At 39.1% G+C, this 19,028-nt stretch overlaps 8 protein-coding genes across 8 annotated transcripts; 5 read left to right on the top strand and 3 right to left on the bottom strand.

Moving 5' to 3' along the window:
* Positions 1–53: 53 nt before the first annotated feature.
* On the top strand, positions 54–6,698 carry URA2 (bifunctional carbamoylphosphate synthetase/aspartate transcarbamylase; the record flags this gene model as incomplete). The annotated part of the gene is made up of 1 exon (XM_033911269.1): positions 54–6,698. The coding sequence occupies one exon, from the start codon at positions 54–56 to the stop codon at positions 6,696–6,698; it is 6,645 nt and encodes a 2,214-aa protein (XP_033767160.1).
* Positions 6,699–7,079: 381 nt separating this feature from the next.
* On the top strand, positions 7,080–8,150 carry AIM23 (Aim23p; the record flags this gene model as incomplete). The annotated part of the gene is made up of 1 exon (XM_033911268.1): positions 7,080–8,150. One exon carries the CDS (start codon positions 7,080–7,082, stop codon positions 8,148–8,150), a length of 1,071 nt encoding a protein of 356 aa, XP_033767159.1.
* A 113-nt stretch (positions 8,151–8,263) lies between these two features.
* On the bottom strand, positions 8,264–10,519 carry SPAR_J00780 (uncharacterized protein; the record flags this gene model as incomplete). The annotated part of the gene is made up of 1 exon (XM_033911267.1): positions 8,264–10,519. One exon carries the CDS (start codon positions 10,517–10,519, stop codon positions 8,264–8,266), a length of 2,256 nt encoding a protein of 751 aa, XP_033767158.1.
* A 349-nt stretch (positions 10,520–10,868) lies between these two features.
* Positions 10,869–11,813, bottom strand: MRS3 (Fe(2+) transporter; the record flags this gene model as incomplete). Its single annotated transcript, XM_033911266.1, has 1 exon — positions 10,869–11,813. The coding sequence occupies one exon, from the start codon at positions 11,811–11,813 to the stop codon at positions 10,869–10,871; it is 945 nt and encodes a 314-aa protein (XP_033767157.1).
* A 744-nt stretch (positions 11,814–12,557) lies between these two features.
* Positions 12,558–12,782, top strand: DPI8 (Dpi8p; the record flags this gene model as incomplete). Its single annotated transcript, XM_033911265.1, has 1 exon — positions 12,558–12,782. The coding sequence occupies one exon, from the start codon at positions 12,558–12,560 to the stop codon at positions 12,780–12,782; it is 225 nt and encodes a 74-aa protein (XP_033767156.1).
* A 196-nt stretch (positions 12,783–12,978) lies between these two features.
* Positions 12,979–14,208, bottom strand: LCB3 (sphinganine kinase LCB3; the record flags this gene model as incomplete). Its single annotated transcript, XM_033911264.1, has 1 exon — positions 12,979–14,208. One exon carries the CDS (start codon positions 14,206–14,208, stop codon positions 12,979–12,981), a length of 1,230 nt encoding a protein of 409 aa, XP_033767155.1.
* A 2,037-nt stretch (positions 14,209–16,245) lies between these two features.
* On the top strand, positions 16,246–17,388 carry GLG2 (glycogenin glucosyltransferase GLG2; the record flags this gene model as incomplete). Its single annotated transcript, XM_033911263.1, has 1 exon — positions 16,246–17,388. One exon carries the CDS (start codon positions 16,246–16,248, stop codon positions 17,386–17,388), a length of 1,143 nt encoding a protein of 380 aa, XP_033767154.1.
* Positions 17,389–17,679: 291 nt separating this feature from the next.
* On the top strand, positions 17,680–18,867 carry TIF2 (translation initiation factor eIF4A; the record flags this gene model as incomplete). The annotated part of the gene is made up of 1 exon (XM_033911262.1): positions 17,680–18,867. The coding sequence occupies one exon, from the start codon at positions 17,680–17,682 to the stop codon at positions 18,865–18,867; it is 1,188 nt and encodes a 395-aa protein (XP_033767153.1).
* Positions 18,868–19,028: the final 161 nt, after the last annotated feature.

Below are 19,028 nucleotides of genomic sequence, written 5' to 3'. Positions count from 1 at the left end.
ATTTGCAGCATACAAAACATAAACCTTATCTAATAGAATATAACAATCATAACATGGCCGCTATTGCCCCCACTGCCCCAATCACCCCTCCAATGGAATCTACAGGTGACCGTCTCGTTACATTAGAACTTAAGGATGGAACGGTCTTACAAGGTTATTCATTTGGTGCTGAAAAATCCACCGCTGGTGAATTAGTTTTCCAAACTGGTATGGTTGGTTATCCTGAATCCGTCACCGATCCATCTTATGAAGGCCAGATCTTGGTCATCACTTACCCATTGGTAGGCAATTACGGTGTCCCAGATATGCACTTGAGAGATGAATTGGTCGAGGAATTGCCAAGGTATTTTGAAAGTAACAGAATTCATATTGCCGGTCTAGTTATTTCTCACTATACCGACGAGTACTCTCATTATCTTGCCAAATCTTCCTTAGGTAAATGGTTGCAAAATGAAGGGATCCCAGCTGTTTATGGTGTTGATACAAGATCATTGACCAAGCATTTGAGAGATGCAGGTTCAATGTTGGGTAGGTTGTCTTTGGAAAAAAGTGGCACTGACAGGACTATTTCCAGATCTTCTTCTTGGAAAGATGCATTCGATGTTCCTGAATGGGTGGATCCAAATGTCCAAAACCTAGTTGCTAAGGTCTCCACTGATGAACCTAAATTGTACGTTCCTCCAGCGGACAATAAGCACATTGAATTGCAAAGTGGACCAGACGGCAAAGTTTTGAGGATTTTAGCCATAGATGTCGGTATGAAATACAACCAAATTCGTTGTTTCATCAAAAGGGGTGTAGAACTAAAAGTTGTCCCATGGGATTACGATTTTACTAAAGAAGATTACGATGGTCTGTTTATTTCCAACGGTCCAGGTGATCCTTCTGTTCTAGATGATCTATCCCAAAGATTGTCGAATGTTCTAGAAGCTAAGAAGACTCCAGTATTCGGTATTTGTCTTGGTCATCAATTGATAGCAAGAGCCGCCGGTGCATCCACACTAAAACTAAAATTTGGTAACCGTGGCCACAATATACCATGTACATCAACTGTAAGTGGTCGCTGTTACATAACATCTCAAAACCATGGGTTTGCTGTGGATGTTGACACTCTAACTTCCGGTTGGAAACCATTGTTTGTTAACGCAAATGATGACTCTAACGAAGGTATCTACCATTCTGACTTACCTTATTTTTCAGTTCAATTCCATCCAGAATCGACGCCTGGCCCAAGAGATACAGAATTCTTGTTTGACGTTTTCATCCAAGCTGTTAAAGAATTCAAATATACACAAGTTTTGAAACCAATCGCTTTCCCAGGTGGTCTATTAGAAGATAACATGAAGGCACACCCCAGAATTGAAGCGAAGAAGGTTCTAGTCCTAGGTTCTGGTGGTTTGTCCATTGGTCAAGCTGGGGAATTTGACTACTCAGGCTCTCAAGCCATCAAAGCTTTGAAAGAGGAAGGTATTTACACAATTTTGATTAATCCAAACATTGCTACCATCCAAACTTCTAAAGGGTTGGCTGATAAGGTTTATTTTGTTCCAGTTACCGCAGAATTCGTAAGAAAAGTTATTTTACACGAAAGACCGGACGCCATTTATGTAACATTTGGTGGCCAAACTGCTTTGTCAGTTGGTATTGCCATGAAAGATGAATTTGAGGCTTTAGGAGTCAAGGTCTTGGGTACTCCAATAGATACTATTATTACTACCGAAGACCGTGAACTTTTCAGTAACGCCATTGACGAAATTAATGAAAAATGTGCCAAATCGCAAGCTGCTAACTCAGTGGACGAAGCATTGGCCGCTGTCAAAGAGATCGGTTTCCCAGTTATTGTACGTGCTGCATATGCATTGGGTGGTTTAGGTTCCGGTTTCGCTAATAATGAGAAAGAATTGGTTGATCTATGTAATGTTGCATTTTCATCCTCTCCACAAGTTTTAGTCGAGAAATCTATGAAAGGTTGGAAAGAAGTTGAATATGAAGTTGTTCGCGATGCCTTTGACAACTGTATTACTGTTTGTAATATGGAAAATTTTGATCCGCTAGGTATTCACACCGGTGATTCCATTGTTGTGGCCCCATCTCAAACTTTATCTGATGAAGATTACAACATGTTAAGAACTACAGCTGTTAATGTTATTAGACATTTGGGTGTTGTTGGTGAATGTAATATCCAATATGCTTTAAATCCCGTCTCTAAGGATTACTGCATTATTGAAGTTAATGCCCGTTTATCACGTTCTTCTGCTTTAGCTTCTAAGGCTACTGGTTACCCATTGGCCTACACTGCAGCTAAGTTAGGTTTAAACATCCCACTAAATGAAGTTAAGAACTCCGTCACAAAATCCACTTGCGCTTGTTTTGAACCTTCTCTAGACTACTGTGTTGTCAAAATGCCAAGATGGGATTTGAAGAAGTTCACCAGAGTTTCTACCGAATTGTCTTCATCAATGAAGTCTGTTGGTGAAGTTATGAGCATCGGTAGAACTTTCGAAGAAGCTATTCAAAAAGCCATTAGATCCACAGAGTATGCTAACCTCGGTTTTAATGAGACAGATTTAGATATTGATATTGATTACGAGTTAAACAACCCTACGGATATGCGTGTCTTTGCAATTGCAAATGCTTTTGCTAAAAAGGGATATTCTGTTGATAAAGTCTGGGAAATGACTAAGATTGATAAATGGTTTTTGAATAAACTGTACAATTTGGTCCAGTTTGCTGAGAAAATTGGTTCATTTGGTACTAAAGAAGAATTACCTTCTTTAGTTTTAAGACAGGCTAAGCAGTTAGGTTTTGATGATAGACAGATTGCGAGATTTTTGGATTCTAACGAAGTTGCCATTCGTAGATTAAGAAAAGAGTATGGAATCACACCATTCGTCAAACAAATCGATACAGTTGCAGCTGAATTTCCCGCATACACAAACTATTTATACATGACATACAATGCCGACTCACACGATTTATCCTTTGATGACCACGGTGTCATGGTCTTGGGTTCTGGTGTTTACCGTATCGGTTCTTCCGTCGAATTCGATTGGTGCGCTGTTACTGCAGTTAGAACATTACGTGCAAACAAAATCAAAACTATTATGGTCAATTACAATCCGGAAACCGTTTCCACAGACTATGATGAGGCTGATAGATTATATTTTGAAACCATCAACCTTGAACGAGTCTTGGATATTTACGAGGTTGAAAACTCAAGCGGTGTCGTTGTCTCAATGGGTGGCCAAACTTCCAATAACATTGCCATGACTTTACATCGTGAAAATGTAAAAATTCTTGGTACGTCCCCTGATATGATCGATTCTGCCGAAAATCGTTATAAGTTTTCTCGTATGCTGGATCAAATTGGTGTTGATCAACCAGCTTGGAAAGAATTGACATCCATGGATGAAGCTGAATCTTTTGCCGAAAAGGTGGGTTATCCCGTTTTAGTACGTCCATCTTACGTGTTATCTGGTGCTGCCATGAATACTGTCTATTCTAGAAACGATTTGGAATCGTACTTAAATCAAGCTGTCGAGGTTTCTCGTGATTATCCTGTTGTTATTACTAAATATATTGAAAATGCAAAGGAGATTGAGATGGATGCAGTTGCAAGAAATGGTGAATTGGTCATGCATGTTGTTTCTGAGCACGTCGAGAATGCAGGTGTCCATTCGGGTGATGCAACATTAATCGTTCCACCTCAAGATTTGGCCCCTGAAACAGTTGATAGAATTGTCGTTGCTACTGCTAAAATTGGTAAAGCTTTGAAGATTACAGGTCCGTACAACATTCAATTCATTGCAAAGGACAACGAAATCAAAGTCATAGAATGTAATGTTCGTGCTTCGAGATCTTTCCCATTTATTTCGAAGGTTGTTGGTGTCAATCTGATTGAATTGGCAACAAAGGCCATAATGGATTTGCCTTTGACACCTTATCCTGTTGAAAAATTACCTGATGATTATGTTGCCGTTAAAGTCCCACAATTTTCTTTCCCACGTTTAGCAGGAGCTGATCCCGTCTTAGGTGTCGAAATGGCCTCTACTGGTGAAGTCGCTACCTTTGGCCACTCAAAGTATGAAGCATACCTAAAGTCTTTATTGGCAACCGGCTTCAAACTGCCAAAAAAGAATATTTTGTTGTCTATTGGTTCCTACAAGGAAAAACAAGAATTGCTTTCTTCCGTTCAAAAACTGTACAATATGGGATACAAATTGTTTGCAACATCCGGTACTGCTGACTTTTTGTCTGAACACGGTATTGCCGTCCAATATTTGGAGGTTTTAAACAGGGATGATGATGATCAAAAATCAGAATACTCGCTTACTCAACATTTGGCTAATAATGAAATTGACCTTTACATCAATTTGCCTTCTGCTAACAGGTTCCGTCGTCCTGCGTCCTATGTTTCAAAGGGTTATAAAACACGTCGTTTGGCTGTTGATTATTCGGTTCCGTTGGTTACTAACGTTAAATGTGCAAAATTGTTGATTGAAGCCATTTCAAGAAACATCACTCTAGATGTTTCTGAACGTGATGCGCAAACTTCCCATAGAACTATTACTTTACCAGGTTTGATCAATATCGCAACTTATGTTCCAAATGCATCCCATGTTATCAAGGGCCCGGCTGAACTAAAGGAAACTACGCGTCTATTTTTGGAATCTGGTTTTACATACTGCCAATTGATGCCTAGATCTATCAGCGGACCTGTTATTACTGATGCTGCATCCTTGAAGGCTGCAAACTCTGTTTCCCAAGATTCTTCTTATACTGACTTTTCTTTCACTATTGCTGGTACAGCACACAATTCCCAGACCGTTACGCAATCTGCTAGTAAAGTTACGGCATTGTTTTTGCCCCTACGTGAACTAAAGAACAAGATCACAGCAGTTGCTGAACTTTTGAATCAGTGGCCAGCTGAAAAGCAAGTGATCGCAGAAGCTAAAACTGCAGATTTGGCATCTGTTTTATTATTGACGTCCCTTCAAAATAGATCTATTCATATTACTGGCGTTTCGAATAAGGAAGATCTGGCTTTGATTATGACAGTCAAGGCAAAAGACCCTAGAGTGACTTGTGATGTCAATATTTATTCCTTGTTTATTGCCCAAGATGACTACCCAGAAGCGGTTTTCTTGCCTACTAAGGAAGACCAAGAATTTTTCTGGAACAATCTTGATAGTATCGATGCTTTCTCTGTCGGTGCTCTTCCTGTTGCCCTTGCAAACGTCACAGGTAATAAGGTTGATGTCGGTATGGGTATCAAAGATTCCTTACCATTACTGTTGGCTGCAGTTGAAGAAGGTAAATTAACCATTGATGATATTGTCGTTCGTCTGCATGATAATCCAGCTAAAATTTTCAATATACCTACCCAGGATTCAGTTGTTGAGATTGATTTAGATTACTCATTTAGACGTAATAAGAGATGGTCACCATTCAACAAGGACATGAATGGCGGTATTGAACGTGTTGTCTACAACGGCGAAACATTAGTTTTGAGCGGTGAATTAGTTTCACCAGGCGCAAAAGGAAAATGCATTGTTAATTCAAGTCCGGCTTCCATCACCGCCTCCTCGGAGCTCCAATCTACTAGTACTAAAAGAAGGTTCTCAATCACGGAAGAAGCAATGGCTGACAACTTAGATGCCGCGGAGGAAGCAATTCCAGAACAGCCTTTGGAACAAAAATTGATGTCTTCAAGGCCACCACGGGAGCTTGTAGCTCCAGGCGCCATCCAGAATTTGATCCGTAGTAACAATCCATTCCGTGGTAGACATATATTGTCTATCAAGCAATTTAAACGTTCTGATTTCCATGTATTGTTTGCCGTCGCACAAGAACTAAGGGCAGCTGTCGCAAGAGAAGGTGTCTTAGACCTAATGAAAGGCCACGTTATTACTACGATTTTCTTTGAACCATCTACTCGTACTTGTTCTTCATTCATCGCTGCTATGGAACGTTTGGGTGGTAGAATTGTAAATGTTAATCCATTGGTTTCTTCTGTCAAGAAAGGTGAAACTCTTCAAGATACTATTAGAACTTTGGCCTGCTACAGTGATGCTATCGTCATGCGTCATTCGGAAGAAATGTCAGTTCATATCGCTGCCAAATATTCGCCTGTTCCAATTATTAATGGTGGTAATGGTTCTCGTGAACATCCTACTCAGGCCTTCTTGGATTTGTTCACTATTCGTGAAGAAATTGGTACTGTTAATGGTATTACTGTTACTTTCATGGGTGATCTCAAGCATGGTAGAACCGTTCATTCATTATGTCGTTTGTTGATGCATTATCAAGTCAGAATCAATCTTGTTTCTCCTCCAGAATTGAGACTACCAGAAGGATTAAGGGAAGAGCTAAGAAGAGCTGGCTTGCTTGGTGTCGAGAGCATCGAATTGACCCCTCATATCATCTCAAAGACTGACGTTCTGTACTGTACAAGGGTCCAGGAGGAAAGATTTAATAGCCCTGAAGAATATGCACGTTTGAAGGACACTTACATCGTGGACAATAAAATCTTGGCGCACGCCAAAGAAAATATGGCTATCATGCATCCATTGCCTCGTGTAAATGAAATTAAAGAGGAAGTGGACTACGATCATCGTGCTGCTTACTTCAGACAAATGAAGTATGGTTTGTTTGTCAGAATGGCATTATTGGCCATGGTTATGGGTGTCGATATGTGATTTAATAAGAACCATCTCCGTATTTTATTTTTATAATCTATTATTGGACTTTTTTTAACCAATATTTTTATTTGTATACTACACTCAATAATTTGTTCTCCTAATTTGATTTCTTATTTAAATAAACGATGGAATGCTATGTAAACAACATTTCTGGAGAAGATGAAAATGTCGATCTGGCGTAGGAATAAACGTGGCCTCGTTCCATCCTGTCTTGTCCTCATAGTGGGTGGACTCTTGAATTTCACCTAAATTTTCTCGCGACGGTAAGAATTATTAGGGTTTAAAAAAGCAACTTCTGAAAAGTGTAACAACTAAATATCAGGAAATTACCTAGCTGATGTACACGCGGTAAGTGAGCATAACACTGGGTTCATAAATATGTTAAAAGTGCATTTGAGAGAAGCTGTTTCCCGGAAGACGCTGTTTCTAAAAAGTTTCAGAAATTTTCATTACACAAAATATTTCCGCAGAGACAATGCATCATCCACCACAGATATATTTCGTAACGCAATGAAACGTAAACGTGACCTAGCGAATCTTAGGGAAGAAAATCATGGAAATGGGGCAAGAAATTTTGCTTTTCCTAAAGAGTATGTAAAGCGCCAAAAACAACCGCCAAGAAATGCTTCTAACAGGAAAAGGATCTTGATCACTTGGAGCTCTGGGACGGATAGAGCTAAAGAAGCAGCAAATTCGGTTGTTAGTGAAATATTCAGAAAAAATTACAAGGGAAACATTAAAGTTGTAGACCCCACTACCCACAGGATTGAACCATCCAATATTCGGTATTTTGCGAAGGGTATTGATCTCGATAAATTTGGATTGAGTATTGTGAATGTGGAGCAAATTGATGATGAAAATCAGATCCCACTTGTTAAAATAGTCGAAAGTCGTGTGGCCTTAAAAAAATACTCAGATTTCCTGGCTAAAAAAAAGGAAAAGGAACTGATGGAATTGGGAGTGCTGAATAAGTCTTATAAGAATTTGGTAACTGATAAAAAAGAAGATAACCTGAAACATATTAAAATATCATGGCAGATTGAGAATGATGATTTAGAAAGGCAGAAGGCTCATGAAATAGTTTCGCTATTGAAAAAAGGGAGTAAGGTAACGTTATATCTTGATGACAAGAATAACATAAATTCGAATAATTGGCTTGAGAATTTTGAAGAGCTGGACCGCTCTCGAGAAGGTGGCGCTACCAAATTACCAAAATCGGTTTTACAGAAAAGGGCTGCTGTTTTGGAGACATTGAAAGAGACAGTTAGCGAGTACGCTAACGATCCTGTTCTGTTAGGCAACATAGGTTCGAAAATGATAATGAAACTGATACCAAAAGATGTGAAACCACAGAACAACGATAAAAGGGCGTTAAAAGAGTTGAGAAAGAAGGAGAGACAAGAAAAATTGCAGAAAAGAATTGAGAGAAAAAAAACGAAGGAGATGTAAATAGAAACAAAGGACAACATAATGTATATAGCGCATATTACCAAATATGTTTTTCAAATATTAATTAAATGCAATAGATATTAAAGCGATGTTTATACATAATAAGATTATCACTAAAGTACCAAGATTCTGCCAGTTAGTTGCATATGGTCAAAATTTCCATACCCGTATTGGGGAATGCCTACTATAAGATGATTTTCGGGACCAAGAATCATGTTTTTTCCAAAATTTGTCACACCTTTGCTACTTTTGTCAGGGTTTATGAGCACGAGATACTTTAAACTATTAATCAAAAGGTTTTTGCGCGTCGAATCTTTTCTTGCTTTCAATAGCTCATCCATTCCAATTTTCCATATACTTCCCCTTTCATCAAAACTTCCTGGGGAGGAAACGTACAATGCTTTTTCTTCTTCATTAAACAACAAGGAAGTACCAAATCCACTGGGAATAAAACCTGATTCAACGTTAATCTTTAAAATCAGTTTCAGGAAAAACTTTATTTGCCCGAACTTCTCAGTATATATAAACACGGTATCAAACATTGGTTGGGATATGGCCACAAAACTCATACCCTCAAAATTCCAAGAATGTATGGCTGAACCAAACATACCATGTTCTTTTGAGGGAGTTATATTCCATTCGACGTAATTGTTATCCTTTGCTGGAATGATACGATCTTTCGTTATATAATATATTGGGATTGACGAATCGTTCAAATCACTGCTCGAATAGGCAAATACAGTACCAAGACTTTGACATGTAATGTATATTAGCTTTCGTTTGTTAAGGGTGTCAGACGTCTGAATTGTCGCGCCGAAATGCTGGAATGGTATTTTCACAGGGTACCCATCAAGGCTGACAACGCCCTTAAAAGTTGAAATATCGACTATTTGATATTTATCTGAATTAATCAAATAGGTTATTATGGAAGATCCTGGGATAAATGTTGCGATTCCAGTTTCGTTTGCTCCATAGTTTGGACTTGACACTATTAAATCGGGTATCTTATCGTCATCAAAGTCATCTGTTAGAGCAAATTGTAGTTGATGTGCTTCTTCGGTGGTCTCATCCTCGATTGTTAGTATTTTCGTTCCTTTGAAGTAAAAATCGATTGTACAGGTACCAGGCTGTGAAACAACTAGGTAGTCAACATCACCTACCCTGTATGTTCCGACCTTTGAACCGTACATAGCAGTGATCGGTTGTAAGATACTAATATCCTCTTTGCTTGCTAGAGGTACAATATCCCATGGAACTATATAGATTGCGCCAACTGAATCCTCGAGTGGAGCACTAACAGCAAGGTAATCCTTATTGTTTCCCTGAAATTTTCCCATAGTGAAGCTTGTGCCAAAATTGGAGAATGATTTCATGGGGGATACGACAATGTGACTATTATCCGTTCGCGCTTTAATTGAAGATGCCAAAGTGCTTGTATTCAACCCTTGCTGTGACACTGGCGGTAAATTAGCACATAATCTTAGTTTTTCCGCTTGGGCTTCATTAGTACTTTCTCCATGAAACAAAGTTTCGAAGAAGGGCACGCATCTTTGGAGCATTGCAACCAAATTAGACTGGCCCCCTAGCCAATGGTTCAATATTAGATCATTAGCTCTGGGGGAAGTTGAGTAAATGTTAGTTAACAATTGGTTTCTTTGAGTGCGGAATAGGTAGCCTTCACTAACAGCCGCTGCCATTCCTCTTTTAACGCAAAATTCCAGTTCTGCATGGGATAACTTCTCCTTTGAAAGCCCAGCTTTCCTTATAATTCCCATCATATCTTCTTCTCTGGGCAATTTCCAATCTGAACGAGAGAAAAAATCCCAGTTTTCATTATTATTATTATTGTCACGAATTACATTATTTAAAGTGAGGAATTCACCCATAACGTCTAAAAATGTATGAGCAGCTTCAATATCTGCACCAAACTCTGTTTCGCTGAGAACTCGGAGTAGACCGTGCATTCTATAATCAGTAACTAACGAATGCCAGGAAACATCAACTATTTGATGGGTGAACACTCCTATTAAAAATGACTTTAGTGTAAGTGATCCGTGAGATTCCCGAAGTCGATCGTTTTGACCATACTTTTGTTGCCAATAAGATAATGCTATCATTAAGAAATCTGGCCAATGAGTGAATTCAGCAAAATCAGACCAATCCTTATTTGAAGGTGCACACGAGTACAGGGCATCCGGAAAGAAAGAACCAGCTTTCAGCCAGGGATAATAGTTTTCTTTTAAACTTAAGGGAGCACCTCTTGTTAAGTAAAACAGATGCGTAGTAACTCCAGCGGCTTGTAATTTTGTTACAATAGAAGTGGTTAAGCAGATAATAGAGACAAGTAACCAAGAACTAATTATACTCATCTTTATTCATTTTCCTCTGGAAATGTCTTTTTCAATCAACCAAGGAGAGGCGCTTGAATAATTATTATTTTTTTTTGGAGATGGATCTACTATTCTTACAGTTTCCGGCATAAATAATGGCAGCTTGCCTTCATCCGAAATACCCTTTGGGTATACTAAACATATATAAATAAAGTGACTGAGAAAAAATGAAAACTTTTCACTGAATGAAACAACCTAACTTCGGTACTATCGAATTATATGTTGTATACATAAATGTACATAAAGTGACAACAGGAAAATGATAATATACACATAATTTTCTGTACATGCAAAACGAAGAGAAAATGGTATGGCATATAAATACCAACTAATACGTCATTAGGAAATGTTTTGCACATTCATAAGCTGTCCATGATATAGCGGTAGCCGGCATGTTTGCCACTATCCTTGGTTTCCACCCTCTCCAAAATCCTTTCCAGCCATAAACTTGATATATGGCACTGGCTGCCTTACTGAAAGTATCCGCCTTTCTCATAATTTCTAACGAAACTGTTTGACTGCCCCTTATCTGCAGTACCGTCTTTATGCAGTCCAAAGGTGTCGTGATTGCCGCACATGTCGATCCGCTGATACTGCCACACAGACAATGTATTAGGGGGTTGTACTCGTTTGATGGGTTAAAAATTTTTGTGGATGATTCATATATGACGAAATTAAATGCTGCAAATGGGATGTTCATTACTAGGGTGGTTGGGTAAGAATAATAAAATGCTGCCAAACCTTCAGATTGGTATATCTGCTTAGTGGTTTGCCATACTGATGCGGAGGTGTTAAGTTGGATTCTTTGTTTTATTGTATCGAATGGGTTCATTAATGCGTCAGACGCCGTTGTGGCACAGGCGCCACTAATCGCTGTCTTAAAAGGATGATGTGTCTGCGTATCACTCGAGTCGATAAGATTTTTTTTGCAGAACTCATACGTACCAAAATACACTGCATGTGCGGGTCCCGCACCTAGTATGACGGATTGAACACCTTTCCATAGGGCTAGAGTTCCCTCTGAAGTAGATATATGAGATATTTGTGAGAGCATATTCTTGGCGGACAGCGATTTCGCGTTGGCTGATTGTATTCGCGTCTTAAGGGCATCTATAGGAAACATCACTGAATGTTCCATAATACCAGCGAATGCACCTGCTATAAGTTGATAATACAGTGGCGCGTGGGTAGGCAGCGCTTCATAATCGGGTAGGTCCATAGGTATTGCTGGAATTGGCCTTATTGAATTATCACTCGATGAGTTTTCTACCATAATACCTTCTTTTTTATAGCATAAATATATTTACAGCAAACCTTAAGAGGTCTTAACGAATATGGGAATCGTGATTAATTAAGTGAGCTTACAGTCCCGAAAGAAGATAAGGAAGCTATTAAAAGAAGAGAGAATCGTTGAAGAAACGAAAGAATCAAACTACTCTTGACAATTGAAGGGTATGCAGCACCAAGAAGACGCAATAAGTGCTATGTAAAGGTGATCCAATCGAGGTTAGCACACGCCCAGTTTCTCGAGATACATAATGACAGTAAACGGTGAGCATAAAAAAAGCAAAAAAAAAAAGAAAAAAGGAGCGACTGTTCGTTTAAAATGATATAAACCTGGCCAAAGAAAAAAATAATGTAACCCTAAAAGAAAGCCCTAAGAGTCACGTGCAAGATAGGATGTATGGGCGTTACACATTTTTGAAAAATGTGGGCCGAAGGTGTGTGGGAGTGTCATGCCATTTCCACATTTGGTTGCTCTGGAGATAAGATCCACGAATAAAGGTGAGGGGCATGACCTGCAGGGATCAGTTTCCCGCCCGCTAGTTAGTTTTTCCGGTGGGAGCCGAGCATCAAGCATGACCACTTCCTGGTGCAGATGATGAAGTACTACACATATAAAAGAATAGAACCGTAAGCAATGCAATGAAGATGTATAATTCTACTTTTCGCCATCTTTTTATTGGGCTTGATTATTAGTAGCGTAGTTATAACACAGTAAAAAACACGTATAAAAATGATCGCTCAGAGTACTAGATTAGCCGCCGCCGTCTCCTCTTCGGCCGCCTCCGCCAGTGTTTCAAGGATAGCCGCCAGCGCCATGGCTAGCGCTATCTTCAAAAGATCTCCGGGAAACTCGTTCAACTCGTTTAAAGAATATAGGGAAAATGCCAAGACATACGGGCCATTGAGTGCCTCGCTAGCTACCAGGAGACACTTGGCCCACCCTCCTAAGTTGTAGGCGTACCTTAAGTATGCTCTTCTTTTCTTTTCTGGTTTACTAATGATGATGACTTTAACTTATTCTTCTTTTGGGGCCACGGTATGGCACACATCTTTTATACAACATGACTTTTTAGTTACATATTTTTTAAAAGTATTTACTTTAAAAACACGGATACATTTACACTACGTTTGGTATATTTTCTTTCTCTTTTTTATGCTATATGTAAGAGGGAAAAGAGGACAGGGCTGCACATTACAACGGTGAATGGGACACCAGCATAGATAATAAACCTGCCCAGAATGTCAATTTTAGGTTCTCCAATATACAATGGGCATTCGTACTTGCTTCCACCTTCTTTATGCGTGGCCTCCAGTCTCTTTCTTGCCGCAATGTTTCTATCGTCCTTCAGATGGAAAACCTTGATCAGCAACGTGTAGACTAACGGCTTGCTGACTACGTACTTCCAGATAACAACACACGGTACACCCACCAGTAGCCTGGCTAGGGTCAACCGCCAGCCGCAATTAGGTTCCAAATTGTATACTAGGGTGACTCCAAATACTTTGCCCAGCCAATCACAGCATTCTATGCCTGACACAACACCCATGAACGCAACACTGTCTTGGAAGCAGGGACATTCGTCTACGGGCTTGACGTGTTCGAATAAAAGGAGAAGACCCCATCCTACACTAAACACAGGAAACCACCAATACTCCTCAATGCGTAAACCCGGGAACCTGTATTTGAAATACATCCTAACAATAAAACATACTATTCCAATGAGCCCACCGCTTACTAAATCTAATAGTCCATGCATCCCACAGTATATTCTACCAAAGACCAAGGTCATGTAATAAAATAAAACCACGCATGATAACATCAGTTGAAGCATGACAGAGGATTGTTGCATCCTCCAGATATTGTAAAGAAACAGGAGACTCACCCCTGTAGCATTCGCCGTATGCGAGCTTGGAGCACCGTATTCCTTTGTTGTATACTCACTTAACGTAATCCGATGTAATGGTGGTGCCCTAGGCCTAGGCAAACACCAGTAATCTTTGAAAAAACCACTCAAGTAGATAGAATATCCCAAGATATAAACCATATCTTTCGTAGTTTCGAAATATCCAAACCACACGGGCATAGGTAAACACAGGACATAGAAGGTATGCGATCCCATTAAGGAAGTATAGGTAAAGTAGAGGTCATTGAACGCAGAACGGTATTTCTTTTGCCAGCGGCTCAGCGTAAATGATTGATTGTTCGTAAACACTAATAGCTTCTCTCTGATATTAAACCGAAATTTGGACATTCGAGTTCGAAAATGATCTGAGGGATGATTACCGGGGTCCAACAAATAATTAGGCTCCTGAAAGTCATTGGGGTTGGAGAGAGTCCTGGCTCTCTTCCTAATGTTCGAGGTATTCAGTCCATCTACCATTTTTTTATCTATACACTGGTGTGTGTCCGCTGGTAGTTGGCTTATAAATTTCCTCTACGTGATTGCTGTATGTAAACAAACTTTCTTAAACTCTGCTTTTATAATGTGAGGACAACTTTAGCGCAAAGTGAGGGAAAAACAAAAAAAGCCAAGCGTAGTTCAGTCACATGATAGAATGAACGGTCCAATTGGTAACCAAAAAAGAAAATTTTTTGACAATTTTTGCCCTGTTGTTAATGAAGTGAACACCTGATGATATTATGCACACATTTAGATTCAACAGTACGCGGTTAAAGAAAGTTCTGGTCTACTTTGCTTCTTCTTTCGTTTTTTTACACATATGCCGTTGCCATGGTAACGTAGATTATGTAAAATGCACATCTGCATCAATGATTTGAGGGTCGAAAACATAGGTTTCAAAGATCGAAAATAATATAATACCTAGTATAGTGAAAGAAGACAAAGAAAAAATTATTGATGGTGTATATTCGCATTCCTCCTATCTATAAGCAATAATTTCTGGGAAGGCCACCAGGGGACAATGATGTATATACACCCGTACACTTTTCACATCCATACATCTCTTAAATTTTAAGGAATGAAATAGTTACTTTCATTTTCTCGGCGTGTCTTACACCAGGGACCAATGAGCCCGCTTTGCGCGAGTTCGCTCGTGAGGCCCCCTCCCTCATTCTTGTACTCTCCTTTGGTGGTAGTAACCATACTAACTGGCTAGCGAGACAGTCTGAGGCGAATCTCGGTCCTGTACAATGTTAGAATTGGTAATTAAAGATTTAGGATTGAAAGTTTTACAATCATTATTGATAGATTTAACTTGAAAGGGGAATTTTCAGCTAAACATCTGATAAAAGAATTAAGGAATATCAATAAACCAAAGATGGAAAACGATAAGGGTCAATTAGTACGTAAATTTTAACTAATGATGGTGCGCGATGGAAGAAAACGAAGATTAAGTAAGAGCTGGCAGACAGGGGAGCATCGACAGAGAAATAAAAATATAATGAGTTCAGTGTACAGCAGTAATAAAATGAAAGAGATGGGATCCAAATGGGTTTATTATAAGCATACGGGATAGGAATACTTCAATTTAAAGAATATGTTAATAGTCCATTCCAATCAGCCCAAGTGTTATTTAATACTTAACATCAGCGATTATAGTACACATACCTAAACAAGTTTGATATTGTAGGGATGAACATTGGACATCCGACATTGAGCTACGCTTAAAAAGACCGAATAGTCCCTTGAAATTCGTAGGACCACTCTAAAAACTTCTTTTTCTATCCATATGCCAAATACTTTTCCAACAATATAAGCGCAAATGTACTAACATCGAATATTCTCTTTTTTTACTTAGGTTGAACTATATGTTCCAAGAAAGTGTTCTGCAACCAACAGAATCATCAAAGCCGATGACCACGCTTCTGTTCAAATCAACGTTGCCAAGGTTGATGAAGAAGGCCGTGCCATCCCAGGTGAATACGTCACCTACGCTTTGTCCGGTTACGTTAGATCCAGAGGTGAATCCGATGACTCTTTGAACCGTTTGGCTCAAAACGATGGTTTGTTGAAAAACGTTTGGTCTTACTCTCGTTAAGAAGATAATTATTGTATAACAATAGAAAGGAAGTCGTTTTTTCAACGTTTTCCTCACATTTTTATTTCTATTATATTATCAATATTTAATCTAGATATATAACTTTACGTACATACAACAACTACAATAACAAAAGAACAATAAAAAAAGAACGTACATCAAGAGGCAAGGGCGAAAGATAACGCACCGATATGCGGTCCAAGGTATTTTTTCGTCATCCTTGAAATGGCCTTGTTTTAAAACAAAATCAAGTTGATTCGTCACCGCGCGGTAGCGGTTAAGGGTTTTGTTTACACTTTCTATGACATATAAAGGTGAGGGGAACAGATCAAGGATAGCGCATTCACCTGTATAAACATATCCACTGATACAACGCGCCATTTAAAGCATCTATTAGCACTGAATTTTCTTACGGATCCATGGCTAGGAAAGTTGCTATCTGCACGTTAATATATTCGCGGGACTATTTACCTGGTGCGTTGACTTTAGCGTACCAATTACAAAAACTCTTGAAGCATGCTGTAGTGGAATACCAGATAACCGTATGCCTGCTAATTGAAAGTAAATTATTTAGGGATGAGTTTAGTCCCCAGGAAATAGCTTTGATAAGAAGCCTCTTTAAAGAGATTATCATTATTGAACCGCTAAAGGATCAAGAGAAGAGCGTAGAAAAAAATAAGGCGAATCTTGAGCTGTTGAAAAGGCCTGAGCTATCGCATACTTTACTTAAGGCTAGATTATGGGAACTTGTGCAGTTCGATCAGGTTTTGTTTCTGGATGCAGATACTTTACCATTAAATAAAGAGTTTTTTAGAATCCTGCAATTATATCCCGAACAAACAAGGTTCCAGATTGCTGCGGTTCCAGACATCGGATGGCCTGACATGTTCAACACTGGTGTACTGCTATTGATTCCCGATTTAGAAATGGCAAGGAGTTTACAAAATTTTTTGGTCAAGACTGTATCAATTGATGGTGCTGATCAAGGAATCTTCAATCAATTTTTTAATCCTATTTGCAACTACAGCAAAGAGGTTTTGCATAATGTGTCCCCACTCATGGAGTGGATACGCCTCCCCTTTATCTACAACGTGACCATGCCCAACTACGGATACCAGTCTTCACCCGCCATGAGTTTTTTCCAACAACATATTAAACTCATTCACTTCATCGGAGCGTTTAAGCCATGGTCCCATACCACATCTGACTATAATGACCACTATTACCAGCTATGGAGAAGTACCCAGTGTGGTCTTTACGGTGAATGCCACTTAAGTGACTACTTCACCCACTTGCAACTGGGCAATATTGAAACAGACACAAATTTCCACCACGAACCCCCGTGCCTCAAAAATTTGTTGAAACATAGTACGAAGGGACATCAAAAACAGGTTGAGTTCGATGAAACTCAGGTAGATCAAAACGCTTCACAGAAGAGTGCTGCAGAAAAACATGATTTCGAAAGACCGACTTCTGAACCGCAATCTGCCTTTAAATTTGATTGGGAAACTACAGACTATTTAGACCGCGTCCAAAGAGCATTCCCAAGGCCTGATACCTGATGCCGCGCCTCCTCCTCTTTGCTATTAATCATTCTACTAAACCTCTACATAATATACATTAGCTATATTATCGTCACATTAGACGAATACAAAGGCCGGGTGAAAGCGCTGGTTTTGCGTACCTTTTTCTTTTTTTTTGAAATTTTTTTATTTTTTTTTCAGCATCATATATAAAAGAAATCTCATCTCAAGGAGAAGGAAACAGCAGATCTTAATACAAATAATAGGAAAAAAAGGTTCGCTAAACAAAAGACTGGTGTGTACAAGAAACTAATAAATAGTAATTGCAATATGTCTGAAGGTATTACTGATATTGAAGAATCCCAAATTCAAACCAACTATGACAAGGTTGTCTACAAGTTCGATGATATGGAATTGGACGAAAACTTGTTGAGAGGTGTTTTCGGTTACGGTTTCGAAGAACCATCTGCCATTCAACAACGTGCCATCATGCCTATTATCGAAGGTCACGATGTCTTAGCTCAAGCTCAATCAGGTACTGGTAAGACCGGTACCTTCTCCATTGCTGCTTTGCAAAGAATTGACACCTCTGTTAAGGCTCCTCAAGCTTTGATGTTGGCTCCAACTAGAGAATTGGCTTTGCAAATCCAAAAAGTTGTCATGGCTTTGGCTTTCCATATGGACATCAAGGTTCACGCTTGTATCGGTGGTACTTCCTTTGTTGAAGACGCTGAAGGTTTGAGAGATGCCCAAATCGTCGTTGGTACTCCAGGTCGTGTTTTCGACAACATCCAAAGACGTAGATTCAGAACTGACAAGATCAAGATGTTCATCTTAGATGAAGCTGATGAAATGTTGTCTTCTGGTTTCAAGGAACAAATCTACCAAATTTTTACCTTGCTTCCACCAACCACTCAAGTTGTTCTTTTGTCTGCTACCATGCCAAATGACGTCTTGGAAGTTACCACCAAATTTATGAGAAACCCAGTTAGAATTTTGGTTAAGAAGGATGAATTGACTTTGGAAGGTATCAAACAATTTTACGTTAATGTTGAAGAAGAAGATTACAAATACGAGTGTTTGACTGATTTATACGACTCTATCTCCGTCACTCAAGCTGTCATCTTCTGTAACACCAGAAGAAAGGTCGAAGAATTGACCACTAAGTTGAGAAACGATAAATTCACCGTTTCCGCCATCTATTCCGACTTGCCACAACAAGAAAGAGACACCATCATGAAGGAATTCAGAAGTGGTTCTTCTAGAATCTTGATCTCCACCGATTTGTTGGCCAGAGGTATCGATGTCCAACAAGTTTCTTTGGTTATTAACTACGACTTACCAGCTAACAAGGAAAACTATATTCACAGAATCGGTAGAGGTGGTCGTTTCGGTAGAAAAGGTGTTGCCATCAACTTTGTTACTAACGAAGATGTTGGCGCTATGAGAGAACTAGAAAAGTTCTACTCCACTCAAATTGAAGAATTGCCATCCGACATTGCTACTTTGTTGAACTGATCTTCAAGGAAAAGAAATTCATAACTATATTACCTTTATCTTATCTTAACTCGTTCCCCTATATGATATTATTTTGCCCATATTTGTTTTTTATTATCGATTATCCTTTTATTGTCTTTTTGTTAGGGATATGTCATAATAAATATTTGAATATATAATAT

Source organism: Saccharomyces paradoxus, chromosome X, assembly GCF_002079055.1.
Source record: "Saccharomyces paradoxus chromosome X, complete sequence".
NCBI lineage: Eukaryota > Fungi > Ascomycota > Saccharomycetes > Saccharomycetales > Saccharomycetaceae > Saccharomyces > Saccharomyces paradoxus.
This window is presented reverse-complemented; position numbering and strand designations above follow the sequence as displayed.